This window comes from Schistocerca americana, chromosome 2, assembly GCF_021461395.2.
Source record: "Schistocerca americana isolate TAMUIC-IGC-003095 chromosome 2, iqSchAmer2.1, whole genome shotgun sequence".
NCBI classification, from domain to species: Eukaryota; Metazoa; Arthropoda; class Insecta; order Orthoptera; family Acrididae; genus Schistocerca; species Schistocerca americana.
In genome coordinates this window covers 732,261,881-732,280,617 of record NC_060120.1, presented here as the reverse complement: position 1 = coordinate 732,280,617, position 18,737 = coordinate 732,261,881, and the positions used below count along the sequence as shown (strand labels likewise).

The following is an 18,737-nucleotide window of genomic DNA, read 5'->3' as shown; positions in this document are numbered from 1 at the left end:
GCTATCCACTACACCACTATCTTTCACAAGACCGTTGTTACTATGTTAGTGACTCCTTGTACCGGAAAACTTCGACTACCATTGCTAATAGTTTTAATTCAAAATCTAATTAGTAACTTAGAAGCTTATAACTGCAGTAGCTGCGAACTTGTACACATGTCTAATATTATAGTCTTATACTAACAACAAGACAACGATCCAATATTAGCGTAGCCCCCATCCATGTGAAAACACTCCATATCCTCTCTTAGGGAATATTTAACGCCTTTCAAAGCCCCCTCCCCACCCTGGACCGAAAAATCACGCTTGGTTTCTGTACATATTATTAGCTGTAGATTATACACTGAACTCTCCCCTTTTCTAGAAAGCTGTAATTCTGGTCATCTCATCATTTCAGAAAACATCATCTTGAACAGCATCCCCATACAATCGGTTACCTACATATCTCAACACGAAGAACTCCATAGGAGAAAGTATTAGGCATATCAGTTCTGAAGCTATCGTTTTTTAAACTTAGTATAGTTTTATATCTGTTGATTATTTTTTAAATTAAAAGATCAAAAGAAGCCAAGTGGTCGGTAACATCGTGCCGATAAATAGGAGGTAATGTATGTAACATTTATGTAATCCCAGAACTCTTGCATGGAACAGAGGCATGACACTTAATACTTCAATAATGAAGGAGATTGAGGCAGTCGATATGTGAGAATATCGTGGAATGTTAAAAACATCCTGGACACAAATAATTTTCAGTGAAGAAATTCTAACGCGAATCAGTAAGAATACGGAATTGAGAAAGATGACGAACAACGTGGCTACAAAATCTGAGAGAGTGGTTTGGATGCACGTCCCTACCACTGATTAGATATGCACAGTTAAAAACAATATTAACCGCCTCTCTGACGGGAGACGACACCTTGAGAAGAAAAAGAAGAACAAGAACAAGAAAAAGTATATAACAATTAAATAAAATATAATACTTTTATGTAGATGAGACATGAGGCAGGCAATCACGGTTATATTGTAATGTGGTACTATATTGGAACTGAATAGATCTCTTAAAAAATTAATGGAGCCGGTGAAAAATGCTTTATTACTCAAATTGCTCCCCTGACACCTTTCGGATTTATTTGCATCATCATAGACCGTACAGAGTTTCAGGGAGAGCATAAGGGAACAACTGACAGGAATGGGGGAAAGAAATACAGTAGAAGAATGGGTAACTTTGAGGGATGAAATAGTAAAGGCAGAAGAGGATCTAATTGGTAAAAAGACGAGGGCTAGTAGAACCCCTTGGGTAACAGAAGAAATATTGAATTTAATTGATTAAAGGAGAAAATATAAAAATGCAGTAAATGAAGCAGGCAAAAAGGAATACAAACGTCTCAAAAATGAGATCGACAGGAAGTGCAAAATGGCTAAGCAGGGATGGCTAGAGGAAAATGCAAGGATGTAGAAGCTTATCTCACTAGGGGTAAGATAGGTACTGCGTACAGGAAAATTAAAGAAACCTTTGGAGAAAGGAGAACCACTTGCATGAATATCAGGAGCTTTGATGGAAACCCAGTTCTAAGCAAAGAAGTGAAAGCCGTAAGGTGGAGGGAGTATATAGAGGGTCTATACAAGGACGATGTACTTGAGGACAATATTATGGAAATGGAAGAGGATGTAGATGAAGATGAAATGGGAGATATGATACTGCGTGAAGAGTTTGACAGAGCACTGAAAGACCTGAGTCGAAACAAGGCCCGCGGAGTAGACAACATTCCATTAGAACTACTGACAGCCTTGGAAGAGCCAGTCCTGACAAAACTGTACCATCTGGTGAGCAAGATGTATGAGACAGGCGAAATACCCTCAGACTTCAAGAAGAATATAATAATTCCAATTCCAAAGAAAGCAGCTGTTGACATATGTGAAAATTACCGAACTATCAGTTTAATAAGTCACAGCTGCAAAATACTAACGCGAATTCTTTACAGACGAATGGAAAAACTGATAGAAGCCGACCTCGGGGAAGATCAGTTTGGATTGCGTAGAAATGTTGGAACACGTGAGGTAATACTGACCCTACGACTTATCTTAGAAGAAAGATTAAGGAAAGGCAAACATACGTTTCTAGTATTTGTAGACTTAGAGAAAGCTTTTGACAATGTTGATTGGAATACTCTCTTTCAAATTCTGAAGGTGGCAGGGGTAAAATACAGGGAGCGAAAGGCTATGTACAATTTGTACAGAAAGCAGATGGCAGTTATAAGAGTCGAGGGGTATGAAAGGGAAGCAGTGGTTGGGAAGGGAGTGAGACAGGGTTGCAGCCTATCCCCGATGTTATTCGATCTGTATATTGAGCAAGCAATAAAGGAAATAAAAGGAAAGTTCGGAGTAGGAATTAAAATCCATGGAGAAGAAATAAAAACCTTGAGGTTCGCCGATGGCATTGTAATTCTGTCAGAGACAGCAATGGACTTGGAAGAGCAGTTGAACGGAATGGACAGTGTCTTGAAAGGAGGGTATAAGATGAACATCAGCAAAATCAAAACTAGGATAATGGAATGTAGTCGAATTAAGTCGGGTGATGCTGAGGGAATTAGATTAGGAAATGAGATACTTAAAATAGTAAAGGAGTTTTGCTATTTGGGGAGCAAAATAACTGGTGATGGTCGAAGTAGAGAGGATATAAAATGTAGACTGGCAATGGCAAGGAAAGAGTTTCTGAAGAAGAAAAATTTGTTAACATCGAGTGTAGATTTAAGCGTCAGGAAGTCGTTTCTGAAAGTATTTGTATGGAGTGTAGCCATGTATGGAAGTGAAACGTGGACGATAAATAGTTTAGACAAGAAGAGAATAGAAGATTGGGAAATGTGGTGCTACAGAAGAATGCTGAAGATCAGATGGGTAGATCACATAACTAATGAGGAGGTATTGAATAGAATTGGGGAGACGAGGAGATTGTGGCACAACTTGACTAGAAGAAGGGATCGGTTGGTAGGACATGTTCTGAGACATCGAGGGATCACCAATTTAGTATTGGAGGGCAGCGTGGAGGGTAAAGATCGTAGAGGGAGACCAAGAGATGAATACATTAAGCAGATTCAGAAGGATGTAGGCTTCAGTAGGTACTGGGAGATGAAGAAGCTAGCACAGGATAGAGTAGCATGGAGAGCTGCATCAAACCAGTCTCAGGACTGAAGACCACAACAACAACAACAACAACAGACCCAAGTGCACTGAGGGTCATTACTACACGGTTATGCAACATAAGTCGACAGTCTAATCAAGTAATCTGTTAACTTATGTTACATACACCTATATCTAGTAGCGCTCGTATCCTTTGATCCTCTGTGCGCTTGGATACTTGATGAAGGAAATAAATCCGAAACACGTTAAGTGAGGAATTTGAGTTATGAAGTAAGTTTTCACCGGCTGCATGCCTTTTTTTGAATCGACCTATTCAGCTCCAGTACTGTACTACATTGTAATAATACCTCCAAATAGGTATTTGTAGCTCATACATAAGTGGCTACACCAAACTTCCACAGTAAAGCATTCTGACAGGTCATAGCTGCAGTGCATTTTGTTCACTTTGATTTGTTCACACCTCTTCATCATCTAGCATAGATCTAATCATTTTAGACTGTTCTTTGTTTCACGTCAATAGTTATATTTATTTTCAATGATCATCAGGGAATCGCATATACTCATATTTATACACTGTAAGAAGTAGTTCAACACTGGACACACGGATTACCAGTAGATGTGGTAAACACGACTCAGTGTGCTTATTTTTCTTAGCTGACTTAGATGTTGACATCACGGTGCAGTGGGAACTGGAGACGAAAGACGACGGGAAGGAGTACATCAAGCCAGTGGACTCGGACATCAAGTACGAGATGAGCCGCGCTTACATGTACCTGGACAATCTGTTCGACGGGGACAAGCTTCTCGGTAAGTGGCGTCAGACTTCTGTGTGGAAAGAATGTACTGTCAGAGCACAAGCTATTGAGTAAAACCTTCTGTTACTCGTTACGGGCATTGTTCAAGCCCAATTCTAAGAAACAAAATTCGTATCCTTCTTTGATTTTATATGTAACTTTGGATCAACATTGGCACAGCAGCTCTCCTAAGTGGAATGACAGTGAAAGAAATTATAGGAATCGGTGAGTCGGCCGTCATTAGTCGATTACAAAATTAAGACAGGCTATTGAGAGGTAAAGACGGCACCAAAAGTGCTGAATCTTTTTGTGTCCATGTTCTTATTACAGCGTTCTTTTAATGTGTGCGTTTAGTTATAAGATGCAAAAGTATTTATTATTAATTAACCGTGAAGATCTCGAAATGCTCTACAGTGTATAGACCATAGTGGATTAAAGCGTACAGCTGTGTAAAACATAAAAGGTGCAGAAGAGTGAATAATGACAAAGTCATCAATTTCTTTGGGTTCAATGAATTTTTGGATAAATCTGTTATTTTATTAGTTATGCGAATGAGAGGTTTATAAATCAGTGCCTCTGAGCAGCAAAATCAGCTGTCAGCTAACAACAACAGATAACACCGCAAGCTGCTACTCGTGTGGTGGTGATTTTCAGTTCTAAGAATGGTTTGATAGTGCTTTCAACGCTAATCTGTCCTATGAACCTCTGTCTCCTCGTAACTACCTCAACCTATATTCATTTGAACCTACGTATTGTACTCATCCATCCCTTAGTGTCTTTATACATTTCTTCAGAATTCAAATTGATCTTCCCCGAGGTCAGCGTATACCAGTTTCTCATTCTTCTAACTGTAATTTGTATCATTATGTAGGAGCTACTGGTTGTTTTGTAATATTACAATTATCAGCTCGTGTCTTCGCTTGAATCGTAATAGTTACATACTGAGGTTAGTTCACCTAGCAGATATATCTTGCAAACAACGTGAAATAGTTCTGTCACGGCAGGCTATCTCAAGAATCTCAATGATACTGGAGGAAAGTCGTCTACATCAGGTGTCTTGATTCGTCTTACGTCCTTCAATGCTGTCTTAAATTCTTCTAGCAGTACCATGACTCCCTGCTTTTCATCATATACTTTCTCTTTCCTTTCTATAGTACTGTCTTCTAGTTCACTTCCCTTGTGCATTCCTCCGATCAGCTTTCCCTTATTTGTTTAAAACGGTTTGCCTACTGAGCTCTCGATACTTATGCAGCTGCTTCTGTTCTCCGCAAGAGTTTCTTTAATTTGCCTATAGGCAGCATCGGTCTTTCCCACAGTCATGCATGCTTTTATATCCTTGCTTTTGCCATATAGCCATTCCCTATTTTTAGACGTCCGTTTATTGCATTTTTATACATTCGCCTTACATCAGTTAAATTCAGTGCCTCGTGTGTCATCAAGGTTTTCCACTAGGCATTGTCTTTTTGCCAGTTTAAATCCATGCTGCCATAACTATTTCATATTTCAATAGTGTGATTCAATTTTTACTATATTCCTTTCCTCTATTTTAGTCAATCATTGGGTAATGATCCCTTTGAAACTATCAACAACCTTAAGCTCTTTCGGTTTATCCAGATTGCATCTCTTTAATTTCCTGTCTTTCAGTAATATCTCTTTTTCAATCTATAGTTCATAACAAAAATGACGGTCAGAGTTCGCATCAGCCCCTGTAAATGTTTTGGAATTTAATGTCTGGTTTCTAAATCTCTGTCTTCTGGAACCTCTGTGTGTCTGCAAGTCTCTTCTTTTTTCATGATTCTTAAAGCAAGTGTTGGCAATGATTGAAACATATTCTGTGGAAAATTGTACCAGGCGGCTTATGCATTTATTCCTATCCCTGTCCCACTCTCCCACGTCCATATTTCATCTTCATTTCCTTTCTCTACTATCGAATTCCAGTCCTCTATCGCCATTAAATTTTCGTGTCCCAGAGTAGGCCTACTGTAATTTATTTTTATTCTAAATTTTTATGCTAGATTGACCTTGCGTCGATCCCACACAAAAGTATAGAAACGCATTTCAAAGTCAAACGTTCTTAAAGAAGCATTTGGTTGAACAAACCATCTTTGGGGTAACAGCAGAAAGAGCCATTCGGACAAGGATTGAATTAAGAGGGTGCATATAAAATAGTCTTTATAGCAAATGTATTTTCTAAGCTCAAGAGCCTTAAGTATACTGCATTGACAGTCTTTGCAGAGGTGGAGAGCGTGTGCTCTCCAGATACGTACTGATGTACAGCTGTGTCAACAGAAGATTATAATTCGTCGCTACAGATACAAAGATGTAGTTCGTGTACCTCGCTCTGTCTCCCTGTTTCGTGTTGTACTGCAGGGCTGGGCATGAGAGCAGACCCCGGAAGGTTGATGGGCAACGCGGATGGCTCGTTACGGAAGTGCAGCTTGTCTGCAGGGAAAGTTTCAGCAGAGACCAGGGCTGGGTTAAGGTGCAAGCGACGCCCGTGGGGCCTTGCGTATCATTGACACGGTTGAAAGTGTATGACGGAAAACGGGTTGGGGATGGGGGGCAAATGAGAAGTCGCTTGTGTGTAAAAACATTCCCAAACCGGCGCTGACAGAGTCTGCAGCTGTCCTGCCCGTCACAGGCTGAAAACACGATCCTGTTTCGGACCACAGTTTAGGTCCAGTCAATTTCGAAACGTGCCAAAATACTTTAAAATTTATGGTCGCCCATATGTAAAGTAACAAGCAAATTACATATGCTTTTTATTAAACGTTTCCTAAGATCGTTCATTTAATCTTACACAGAAGCTCTAACTTCGAAGCTGGCCTACTACATGCGAGAAAGAAACGCTCCTTTACAGCAATCATCATATTTTCATGTCTTTTTCTGATACCTCGATGTTCAGTGATAAACTATTTGTCATTGCTCCAGTAGCATTTGCATCAGAGAGACTACTTCCATTGTTTCAGTTAATTTTGATGTTGAAAAACCTCTCTCACAGTAGTGAATTGTTTCAGGATATTGCAGATTCAAGCTGCCGTTTTATACAACTACAGGAACTTTTCAGGAGGATAATTTTGTAAGAGATTTCCAACTTTCTGTAGTATTAAACTCTATCTTACCGTGAGATTGCACTGAAAGTCAGTGAGCTCCTAGAGAAATTCAGGAGGTTGGTTGGTTGGTTGGTTCTGAGCACTATGCGACTTAACTTCTGAGGTCATCAGTCGCCTAGAACTTAGAACTAATTAAACCTAACTAACCTAAGGACATCACACACATCCATGCCCGAGGCAGGATTCGAACCTGCGACCGTAGCGGTCACGCGGTTCCAGACTGAAGCGTCTAAACCGCACGGCCACACCGGCCGGCAATTCAGGAGGAACCTTTTCTCCGTCCATTGCAAAAGAAGATGCAAAATATTAAAATCAAATAAAACCAATTTAAGTGTGTAAATCTATTATTAAAATTTTCTCTCAGAGGTTATAGGGCAGTAAAGAAATTAATTGAAATGTCATTTCCATGTTTCCTTTCTCAGAGTTATTCACTTACAACTAGTCAAACGTTTCGAAAGTACACACACTAGCTTTCTGAAAGAAATTTTCTCTTGAAACTCAAAACCGTGTCAAATGATTCCGTGCAAAGATGTTTTCAAGAAGTGCAGGTTCTTGGTCGGCCCTGTTGGAAAGGCAAGATCTTATGCCTTCTGAGGGCATATCCATCAATAGCGCTCTGTCCTTAAGCAAATTCGAAAAACGCTGGAAACAAATCCTTCTGGTCTACCAGCGTACTTCACAAAAATAAGACACACCACCATTTTCACTGAGGAGATTTGTCAGTAAAGATGTGACTTTCAGACGCCCGCAACTACTTCGTATTTCAGAATGAATTTATCGTCTTCCCACAATATCACATTTGCCCAGCCTTGTATTGTGTAGTGAACAACTAGTTCACTAAAGATGCAATACGAACGCTGTTTGATAAGATGAAATCGACTGTAGCATTTCGTTGATTAAATATTCAACTGATCTGACTTCGTTGCAATATAAATTGCGACTAATTCTCAAAGACATTCCCTTATGTGTCTTTAACACAATGGTTCCTATAAGGAACCATTGTTCGTCTGGCGAAGTTTGTGAATGCCATACATAAACGTCTGTAGCCAGTACTCAAAATCAGGAAATTGAGACGAAATACTTAAAAAGCTAAGAAGCGGAAATACTCGTCCAATTCAAGTTGTTATACATATAAATTACAGAAATATCGAAGTATCGATATGGTTCAAAAATGGTTCAAATGGCCCTGAGCACTATGGGACTTAACATCTATGGTCATCAGTCCCCTAGAACTTAGAACTACTTAAACCTAACAAACCTAAGGACATCATGCAACACCCGAAGTATCGATATAGGCCCCATCACGTAACAACCTGTAACCCTGCATTTAGCGATGGTCGTGTATCCTGGGAACGACAGGCTGCAGACCGACGGCTGAACATCGTCCTGGAGCATTAAGGCAACAAGTAGGAGCGGAGGAGACGATTATTGGCGATGATACTTCAAGCTTTCAGATAGGATCGTTTTTAGTCTCTTGAGACACCGAAACACTGTCCGTGGTTGATATACCAGGTGATCAAAAAGTCAGTATAAATTTGAAAACTGAACAAATCACGGAATAATGTAGATAGAGAGGTACAGATTGACACACAAAAAATGTCCGACAGATGGCGTTTCATCTGATCAGAATAGCAATAATTAGCATGACGAAGTAAGACAAAGCGAAGATGATGTTCTTTACAGGAAATGCTCAATATGTCCACCATCATTCCTCAACAACACCTGTAGTCTAGGAATAATGTTGTGAACAGCACTGTAAAGCATGTCCGGAGTTACGGTGAGGCATTGGCGTAAGATGTTGACTTTCAGCTGTCGGTCGATCACGATACACTTGCGACTTCAGGCAACCTCAAAGCCAATAATCGCACGGACTGAGGTCTGGGGACCTGGGAGGCCAAGCATGACGAAAGTGGCGGCTGAGCACACCATCATCACCAAACGACGCGCGCAAGAGATCTGTCGGACATTTTGTGAACTTTGTTTTTTTTGTCTTCTAATAAAACCCCATGTCAATCCAAGCATGTCTGTCAATTTTCACCTCTCTATCTACATTATTCCGTGGTTTACTAAGTTTTCTAATTTGTACTGACTTTTTCATCACCCGGTATTATTTCAACGTTTTCGATACTAGTGCAATATTTTTATATCTTGGACAGACAGTTTGTGACAACCCACTGTTTGTGCTCGTTGTACGTTGATCGGAGGATGGCCGGTGATGATGCAAACCAATCAAACTCTTGTTCATGTTCATGGGGATGTGCAGCCAGATTGATCTTAAGTACCATCTATGACGATAGCCGTTTTATTTCCTCTCAGATAAGCACAGGACACTATTTACTTTGCAAATACATTCGAGTGAAATTCTAAATAGTATACAAAAAAGGTCTTGCAGCAAACTAAACCGTCACTGAGAAGCAAATTTTGCACTGCATTTTTCATGTTATTCCACTTGATAAAGAGAGAGGCCTAGACTCATTTATCAAAATTCCATCCTTTTGTAATAATTATTGTTGCAATCTGTGCTACTTCGACATTGAAATTATTTTATTACTACATAAGAGAGGGCTGTTCAAAAGATGATAACTTTCTGAACGCCTGCTTACCCATAAGCGAGCGTTGGTGTCTCTGAGGATGGTGTTTATAAGCGTCAATGTTCCACAGAAAAAATCCTACAAGTTACAAAAACTGTCGTTTAACTCCAGTGAGTATAGTGGTATTTGGTGAAACATGAGCATTTCCTCTACCTATTTCCTCTAACTTATTCCCTCAGAGTAGTTTCAAGATACTCTACAGAACGCTCACACATACCAGAACAAATGTTTCCGTTGTTAAATTTTGTAAACTACTACTCAGCTGAGGTTTCTACCTCAATTGCGTTCGACGCTGCACTATAATCACTGTACTTAATAAGCCTGTTAGATCAGTAGCTTCGGTCGCTATGAACTGACTCACGCTTACTTGTCTTCACTTGGAGAAAAAAAACATGTTTCGTCTAGAATAAAAAGAAAGTATTGTAGACGAGTTTGTAGGGGAATACTTCAGGACAGACAGTTTTTCATTTCAAGGGATATAGGAACCAAATCAAATGACGTCTCCTGAGGACCTTCTAATAAACATACTTTTCTTTGTTCCTCTGCATGGCAATCTTTCGATGCGTCTAAAGTGGGTCAAGGGTTTGCGCACTGGGGCAACATCGGAGAAGAGATGATGAATAACTGTAAGACTATTGGGTTCTGGTTTCCACATTTGTTATAAAATCAACAGTCTGTAACTTCAGTGTGTATACTCTCTGCACCCAGAGACAATCTGTAAAACTGTGGCCAATGTTCAGGCGGGATAGTGTCTAAAATATCCCCTGCCTGCGCCAAGTACTGAATAAAAATAGGAAACTTCCTGCCAGAACGGTGATATTCCAAAGGCTCTCATTTGTTTTCATACTGTAAGGGTGATTTTGTGCCTAGTCTTTCTGATCAGTCACATATGACTCGATTATGAATACGTGTTAAAATGTAGTAAAAGAAAGGTGTTATACAAACACTGTTCAGAGGATGGTCTTCAAACGTACAGACAATTAGGGGGCACGGACTAAATCATAGTATCTCGAAAAGATGGCAGAGAGTGCGTAAACCAACTGAAATATAAAAACAGTCTCTTCTGCCATGGCTCGGGTAAAGGTAAAGCAGATCTGCACTGGTTAAGGAAGGTCAGGTAATGAGCCGACTGAAGGAGAGAGGGAGAGATTGATGAGCCATGGTTCAGCGGCTCTAGAGCAGTTTTGACTGAGCGGAAGCTTGGTTGATTTTATGGCTCTGCCATGTTTTCCCATTTCTGCCACTCTCATTAAATTAATACGAGGTATCGTAATCGTGAACCGCAAAACGAATGGAATAATTGGCCCTTTTTGCATCAAAATCTAAAGCAACCGCTTTATGACATTAGGTTTTTAGGTCATGGAGATTTTTTTAATGTGAATTTCACGTTGCAGGCCCTTCATTGCAAGTGAACGCGCGCTTCTCCTTAAAACGGGCTCCTGTTTAACAGAAACCACCACCTTGGCAATAATTGATAATGTATTAAAGCCAATACATATCAAAAATCGGGTAATGTACCCTTATCCCTTTCCATCCGAGCCCTCCAGATCACACAGGTTTAATTTTTATTTCAATCGACCTACAACGTTTGTGCACGCTCTACGCTAGGTATTTCTCTTTTTATGCTGCCCCTCAGTGCTAATAGACCCCAGTGCATGAAACTGAGTTTTCTAAAGACGCACCTTGCTTTCGCGAGGTCAGTAATTGCAATTACGTTAAACTGAGCTGTTTCGGCGATCTTCTATGTATGATTGCTAGGAAAGGAGTATGTAATGTTGTACTATCGGCTATTATTGGAAATTTCGTGTCTATGTATAGTAATTTTAGGCTACATTTCTACTATCGTGATTATGCGAGTTAAGTGTTTAAATTATAACTTTAACCTTTAATGGACACTGTCGTGTGCTCGCTCTGTCACAGCATTTTGTACGCTTTTTATGGAAAAGCTTTGATGCACAAATTTTTTTTTTGTATGTCGGTCTAACAGATCAGATTTCTTCATTGTGTAATTGATTCTGATTTAAGTGATTTGGGCCAACGTTTACTGTATTTCGCAGAACACTTGCCGTGAAAATCAGCCTGCGGAAAAGATCATTACGGATCTTTTCAAATTTGGATGTCTCTGTCACAGAGCTTTACAGACTCAAAGAGGAAGGCAGAAGTGTATGTTGCTGTTAAATGAATTACGCTCTTTAAAAAAAGCAAAAATATACAAATCTAATCCGAAACCACATATCGAAAACCGATGTGATGGATGTGGTTAGTACCCTAAAGTTGATGACATTTTGTCACCGCGAAGATGTCAATACACGCACTATGTTGTCGGAACAAAAAGTGAATAAAATTCAACCAATACCTCGGCTTCGCAAACGGAATGGATTGTTTTACCTCTTTCACAAAATGTGAAGCAGTTTGCACCATGTCTCTGTGCTACAAAAGATACGAAATTTTTATGATTATCACATTTTACACCGTTAGAAATGAGTTGCAAACTGCGTAATATTTCGCTAGCATTAATATGAAACAAAAGCAAAATAAGAAGAAACTTTTATTGATTATTGTTTCGAATAATACCAGATACGTTGCAGCGAGTCAGAGGTTAATTAAGCTTAAATGAAACGTGACTTTCATGACCATGATAGCACTTTTCTCAATTTTTTATTACTGTTTTCATCGACTGATGTGCCGAAATATTCAGCGAAGTCAACTTATCTCACAATTCTCTGTAAAGGAACCGTTGAGTGCGTAAAAGGCTTTAGCCTATTTGTGAAATACCATCATTACACTATCTTAATTTCTCGGCAATCTTGGAAACATACATAAAATTAACATTGAAATTTCTGTACGTAAGGACTAATAAATGTTTTAGATTTTTCAAAATCTTAGCTAAGTTGTTCTTGTTTTCACTTGAATTTTAAACAGAAAAATGGTATTATTTCCCCTGCTGTCTGTGTTGCATTAAAAATATTCACATTGGTTTATATTGCACACGAATCTTCGGTACCCGTAACCCTCGCCCTTCTTGTGACGTATCCTTCCCTGCCCTGCCAACTTTCTTCCCTCGCTGTTCCTCCCATCTATACATTGAGGTGGCAAAAGTCATGAGGTACCGTCTAACATCGTGTCGGACCTCCTGTTTCCGGCATACTGCAGAATCTCAACAAGTCTTTGGAAACCCCTCCAAAAATATTGAGCCATGGTGCCTCCATAGGCAAAGTGTTACCGCTGCAGGATTTTGTGCACGAACCTACCTGTCGATTATGTCCCATAAATGTTCTATGAGATTCATGTCGGGCGATATGGGTGCCAAGTAATTCGTCGAACAAAAAATTGTGATCCGTTGACATGGCGTAATGTCATTCGTAAATGTTCCATCGTTGTTTGGGATCGGTTCAGTTGGACCAGAGGACCCTGTCCATTCCAGATAAACAGAGCCCGCACCATTATGGAGCCACCACCAGCTTCCACCTTCCTTTGTTGTCAACCTGACTCCATGGGTTCGTGGGGCCCGTGCCCCTCTCGAACCCTACCAGGTGAAATCTGGAATCATGAATGTATGTATGTGTGTGAATTCCTAAGGGACTAAAGCGCTGAGGTCATCGGTCCCTAGACTTACACACTACTTAAACTAAATTAAACTAACTAAGAACAACACACACACCCATGCCCGAGCGAGGACTCGAACCTCCGGCGGGAGGGGCCGTACAATCCATGACATGGCGCCTCAAACCACGCGGTCACTCCACGTGTCCAAGTCGGGTTCATCTGACCAGTCGTATAGGGTCCCATCGATATGGTCACGAGCTCAAGAGAGGCACTTCAGTCGATGTCATGCTGTTAGCAAAGGTACTCGCGTCTGTCGTCAGCTGCCATAGCCGATTAACTGTAAATATCAGTGCACTGTTATAATGGGTACGTTCGTCGTACATCGCACATTGATTTCTGCGGCTATTTCATGCAGTGTTACTTGTGTATTAGCGCTGACAACTCTACGCAAACGCCGCTGCTTTCGGTCGTTAAGTGAGGGCCGTTGCCCACTTCCTGTTCTTGAACACATCCTTGACACTTTGGATCTCGGAATACTGAATTCCATAAAAATTTTCGAAGTAACGTCCTATACATCCGGCTCCAGCTACCACTCCACGATCAAATTCTGTTAATTCCCATTGTGCGGCCATAATCACGTCGGAAACCTTTCCACATGAATCACCTGAGTGCAAATGACAGCTCCGCCGATGCACTGCCCTTTCATACCTTGTGTACCCAATACTACCGCCATCTGCATGTGTACATATTACTTTCCCATGACTTTTGTCACCTCAGTGTACTTTGTCCTTCTCGGAAACAAAGCGTGATGATGTGTTGTTGAGAGACGCCTCTTGTGTTGGACAGGAGACAACACGAACCAGTTCCTGAACGAGAACTGGCAGGAGGTGGTGAAGGAGATCGGCCCCGCCCTGGCCGAGGCGCTGTCCCAGGTGGTGACGCTGGTGCTGTCCGGCATCGCCGGCCTCGTGCCCTACGACGAGGTCTTCCCGGAGGCGGTGTAGTCCGCCGCCGCCAGTCACCACGGAACGAGCGACATTTTTGATTCTGTTATTGACATGATGTAGACACTGTTAAGTTCTTGTGTAGTGGTGAAATTAAATCCAAAATACTTCTTGCTTATGTCTTCGATTATTTACTTGAAAAACGTTTAATACCGTGAAATCTGCGTTTGAAGTATCATCACCTAACGTCAGCAGTATAGTCACCAATGGTAGCTGACAGTTATCAAATAGTTTTTAGTTTACTTGCAATGCGTTTAAGCGTAATGCTTCTTCAGCCCTCTATATTTGAGTGACACAGCTACAAAATTTTCCTGCTGCCGCAAAAAAAAGTAAAGGCTCATTTGTCCATTATATCACTGGTCTGTGCCCTTTTCTTTCGGGTCCTCTAGCCGCGTCCTGAAGTATTATGGCACCGGCGTTCTAACGTGTACTAAATTTGGAAGTCTGTAAACAAAGAAAAATTAATGACTTAACTCTATTTTTCGTGGTGATAATTAAAACTTAATGATTACCTCTCGTACACCACAGATTTATACAGAATAATTTATCACATTAATTAAGGTGGCATATTACAATTCAGGTGTAATATTACTCATGTTAGAGCCCACTTTGACCTTTACATCGCCTTCAAGGTGATCATGTGATCATGAAGGTCATGCGTGATGTTATCGATGACCTCGTACTCAAGCTGTCATCACACTTATCAGTGATGTCACCAATCAATAATGTCAGTCAGTTTATAGATCAATCAGTCACTCAATAAAATAAATAATATGCATTTAGAAGAACCTAGCTATCTGAGTTGTGCTTTATACCACATTCCCTCTCTTCACCTCCCCTCTCTTCTCACACCCCTATCTCCATCTAATCACAGTGAAGCATTAAAAATGAAACAGCCAATAAAATAAATTCAACGTGACATAACTAACGAAACTGTGTCAATGGAAAATTAAAAACTTATCACCCTCTGTACTCCAACAGTCTTAAAATGAAACAACCAATGCAAAATCCGAGATGTTGGAAATACTGCGTTTCCATCAATGGTACATTAAAAACCACCTTCTCTTTTCAACCAGTCAGAGCATAGTATTAATCTGAGACACAGAAAAACCACCAAAAACTTAGTAAAAAGTTGTTTAACCTCCATGAAACTCAAAGATATACATTATTTCTGGAGTAAAAACGGTGACAAGTTACATTATTTATGACACATAGATATCTCTGAAGTAATATTAAAGTGATGCTAACGTCAAAGTGATGCATTAGTTACGCACACGTAGCTGGCATAATATTCAGAAGTCAACGGTATATCTTATGTATGTAAAATGACATACACAAACACACAAACATCACACAAACATGTGATCTCTCTGTATTTCATATGGCAAATACTACGCCCTCTCTCCCTCCCTCCCTCCTCCCCTCTCTCTCTCTCTCTCTCTCTCTCACACACACACACACACACACACACACACACGTACACAAATGTCTGAAATTACCTTATCATTATATTCCGGAGTGAATAACATGGGAAACAACCAATTTTCAGACATTACTTTTACAATATAACTGTCACACAGTGGGAATATATGAATTCAAAGCACATTCTACATCGTCGTCTACACTTTTTATAACATCATATATTGCAAATAGCAGTTCCTTGCAATTTAAGAAGATATGTTGAACAAATCCATTGTACAGCCAAGATTGCACTTCTGTATCAGCCTCAATAAAACCGAATGGCATTGAATGGGATGAACAAACACTGTACAGTATGAATAATGTATATTTAATGTAGCAATTTACCAGCTTCTACTGGAACAGGAACAGTTCTGTGTAGTAAATACTTTCATATATATTGTATACGTCAGCAACAGCACAGTGTTCAGAAACAATAAAGCTGTTTCTCTGAAACGAGTGTATTATCATCTCATTCACTTCAGTAAAGCTTTTAAATCACCAATCACTTTATACATGAGAACTAAACACTCCTGCGAATAATATAAAGAATCGTAACTGTATTCTTTTAGAGATCTAATACTAGTATCACCTATTCTTCGACTGTATGATACTTAGTGAATAGAAACTGAATTTTTATATACAAACAATTACGCATGAATGTCTTCAAAATCGTTATTCACTCTTCTGCGATATATTTTGCACATGCTACTACTGTTGAGGAAGTAGAGTTTGGCAGGACTGATCGTCAAGCATCTTGATGATAGATACACGAGCCGTGTTTTTTAAGTAAGTACCGATTTGAAATTAAAAAAAGACGTGCTAAGGTATCCCAATAATTTTATTTTTACATGAAAGCCTGTACTTTAATCTACTTTTCTACATAATTTCCGTCAATATTGAGGCACTCTTCATAGCGTTGTACCAGTTTTTGAATACCCTCCTCATTGAAGTCTGCCGCCTGACTCGGTAACCACTGCATCACCACTGTTTTGACTTCGTCATCGTCTTGAAGACGCTGAACGCCCAGGTGTTTCTTCAAGTGCAGGAACAGATGGTAGTCACTGGGCGTAAGATCGGGGCTGTACGGAGGATGATCTAAAGTTTCGCATCAAAAAGATATGATGAGATCTTTGGTCTGATTCACCAGATGCGGACGGGCATTGTCTTTCAGCAAAACGATGCCCTTGCTCAACTTCCATGGACTAGTACTTTGATTCTGGTGTGATGTAGGCCACCCATGTTTCATCGCCCGTAACAATTTGGCTTAAGAAATCATCACCGTCGTTTTGGTACCGCTCAAGGAAGGTCAATGCACTGTCCAAACGAAATTACAATTAAATGAACACCCTCAGTTGCTCGCAGGCGTTGACATACGTCAACGGTGACAGATGAAAATGTGTGCCCCTACCGGGAATCGAACCCGGGATCTCCTGCTTACATGGCAGACGCTCTATCCATCCGAGCCACCGAGAAAACAGAGGATAGCGCGACTGCAGGGATTTATCTCTGGCACGCCTCCCGCGAAACCAACATTCTCAACGTATTGTCCCGCACTACATTCGTAGTGCCCCGCCCATTATACTCATTACTCACGGCGCGTTGCCGATTCCCGTAAGAGTTCGGGCACTGTTTGTGCATTCGCACAGAAGAAGAAGATGGTCAAGTGGCCGGTGAGCCTTAACTATATATATACTAAGATGGTATCTATTCATTCGGACATGTCCGAAAGAACAGATACCATCTTAGTATACATACTGTCTAAACGTGTGGTTTAATGCACATCCGTCAACATTTTCGATACCCAACGTGCGCACAAATTTCGGTAATTCAAGTGCTCGGTCACAGTGCCATACAAAACACTACGAGAAACATAAGGAAAGTCATCCCGCAAGGAGGAAATCGCAAAGCTCTGTTTTCTCTCAACTTACTGTCCACTTCCAGCACCAAACTTTCATTAACGACCGAAGGACGCCCACTCCGTTGTTGATCATGCACATTTGTGCGGCCATCTTTAAATGCTCTCACCCACTTTCTTACCATTCCATCACTCATAACGTTTTCTCCGTAATCTGCACAGATCTCACGATGAATATCGATCGCTTTTAGGCCTTTAGCACTGAGAAATCTTATAACAGCCCGTACTTCACAGTCGGCGGGACTCACGATTACCGGAGGCATCTTAAACACTCAGTACACAACGTAAAGATGGAAGAATGAGAGTGTAATAGGGTCAGTGCATAGATTAAGGTACAGGCTTTCATGTAAAAATAAAATTATTAAGATATCTTAGCACGTCTTTTTTTAAATTTCAAAACGGCACTTACTTAAAAAACACGCCTCGTATCTTGCGGTCCTTCAGATAGACCAACAACATTGATACAGATTTGGCGGTGACATTGTTCCTGGCTAGGGCCGCTCCTCGTTCAACATTGACAATCTTACAGTGCGTATAATAATCAGATTCTTCAAGTTCTGTAACACAAAATGCATGCTTTAATGTGTTACAGCACGTACTTCATATGTAAAATATATCTATAGATTCGTATTAGAAGCAGTGCAAGTTGTACTTAGATTTTCTCCAAAGTGTTGTCTCTATGGTGGTACAGCATCAACTGTAGGCCTCTTAGCGACTCTTCCGGCTTTTATACCCGCACCTCCCTGCTGAGTCAGCAGTAAAAATGTGATTAGTAAGTCTCTTGGAGACGAAACACATTGTGCACACATCGCTTCTCCGAAACACGTCTTTGCATAAGGGAAAAAAATGTGATAAAAATATTTGTAATGTGCACACACACTAGTTCAACAGGATACTACACATATATGTTTCTTGCCTGTCTCGCAATTGCTATACACTATAAACGAAAACCTGGCTTTATTATTTGGCTAATATTTTCAGTTCCTCTGCAGAAGTGAATATGATGTCTCACCATACGTTGCGATAATCCAACGTGTGCTGTTCCCTATGCAAAAATATAAATCAGTTATTTCATGAACTGTTTCCGAATCTCAAAAATGAACTTCTGGGGGCCATCTCCCAACTGAAGTAATTTCTCCATCATCCTGCTCTTTCATTTTAGTATTTTCTCCAGA

General features: G+C 40.3%; 1 protein-coding gene across 1 annotated transcript in view; it reads left to right on the top strand.

The window, feature by feature from the left end:
• Nucleotides 1-14,304, top strand: part of LOC124595458 (protein takeout-like) — a 43,283-nt gene extending 28,979 nt beyond the window's left edge. The window contains exons 5-6 of the mRNA XM_047134207.1: nt 3,793-3,945; nt 14,029-14,304. Coding sequence (XP_046990163.1) covers nt 3,793-3,945; nt 14,029-14,186 — 311 coding nt within the window. The 3' untranslated portion in view covers nt 14,187-14,304. The remainder of the gene's footprint in view (nt 1-3,792; nt 3,946-14,028) is intronic.
• The last annotated feature ends 4,433 nt before the right edge of the window (nt 14,305-18,737 follow it).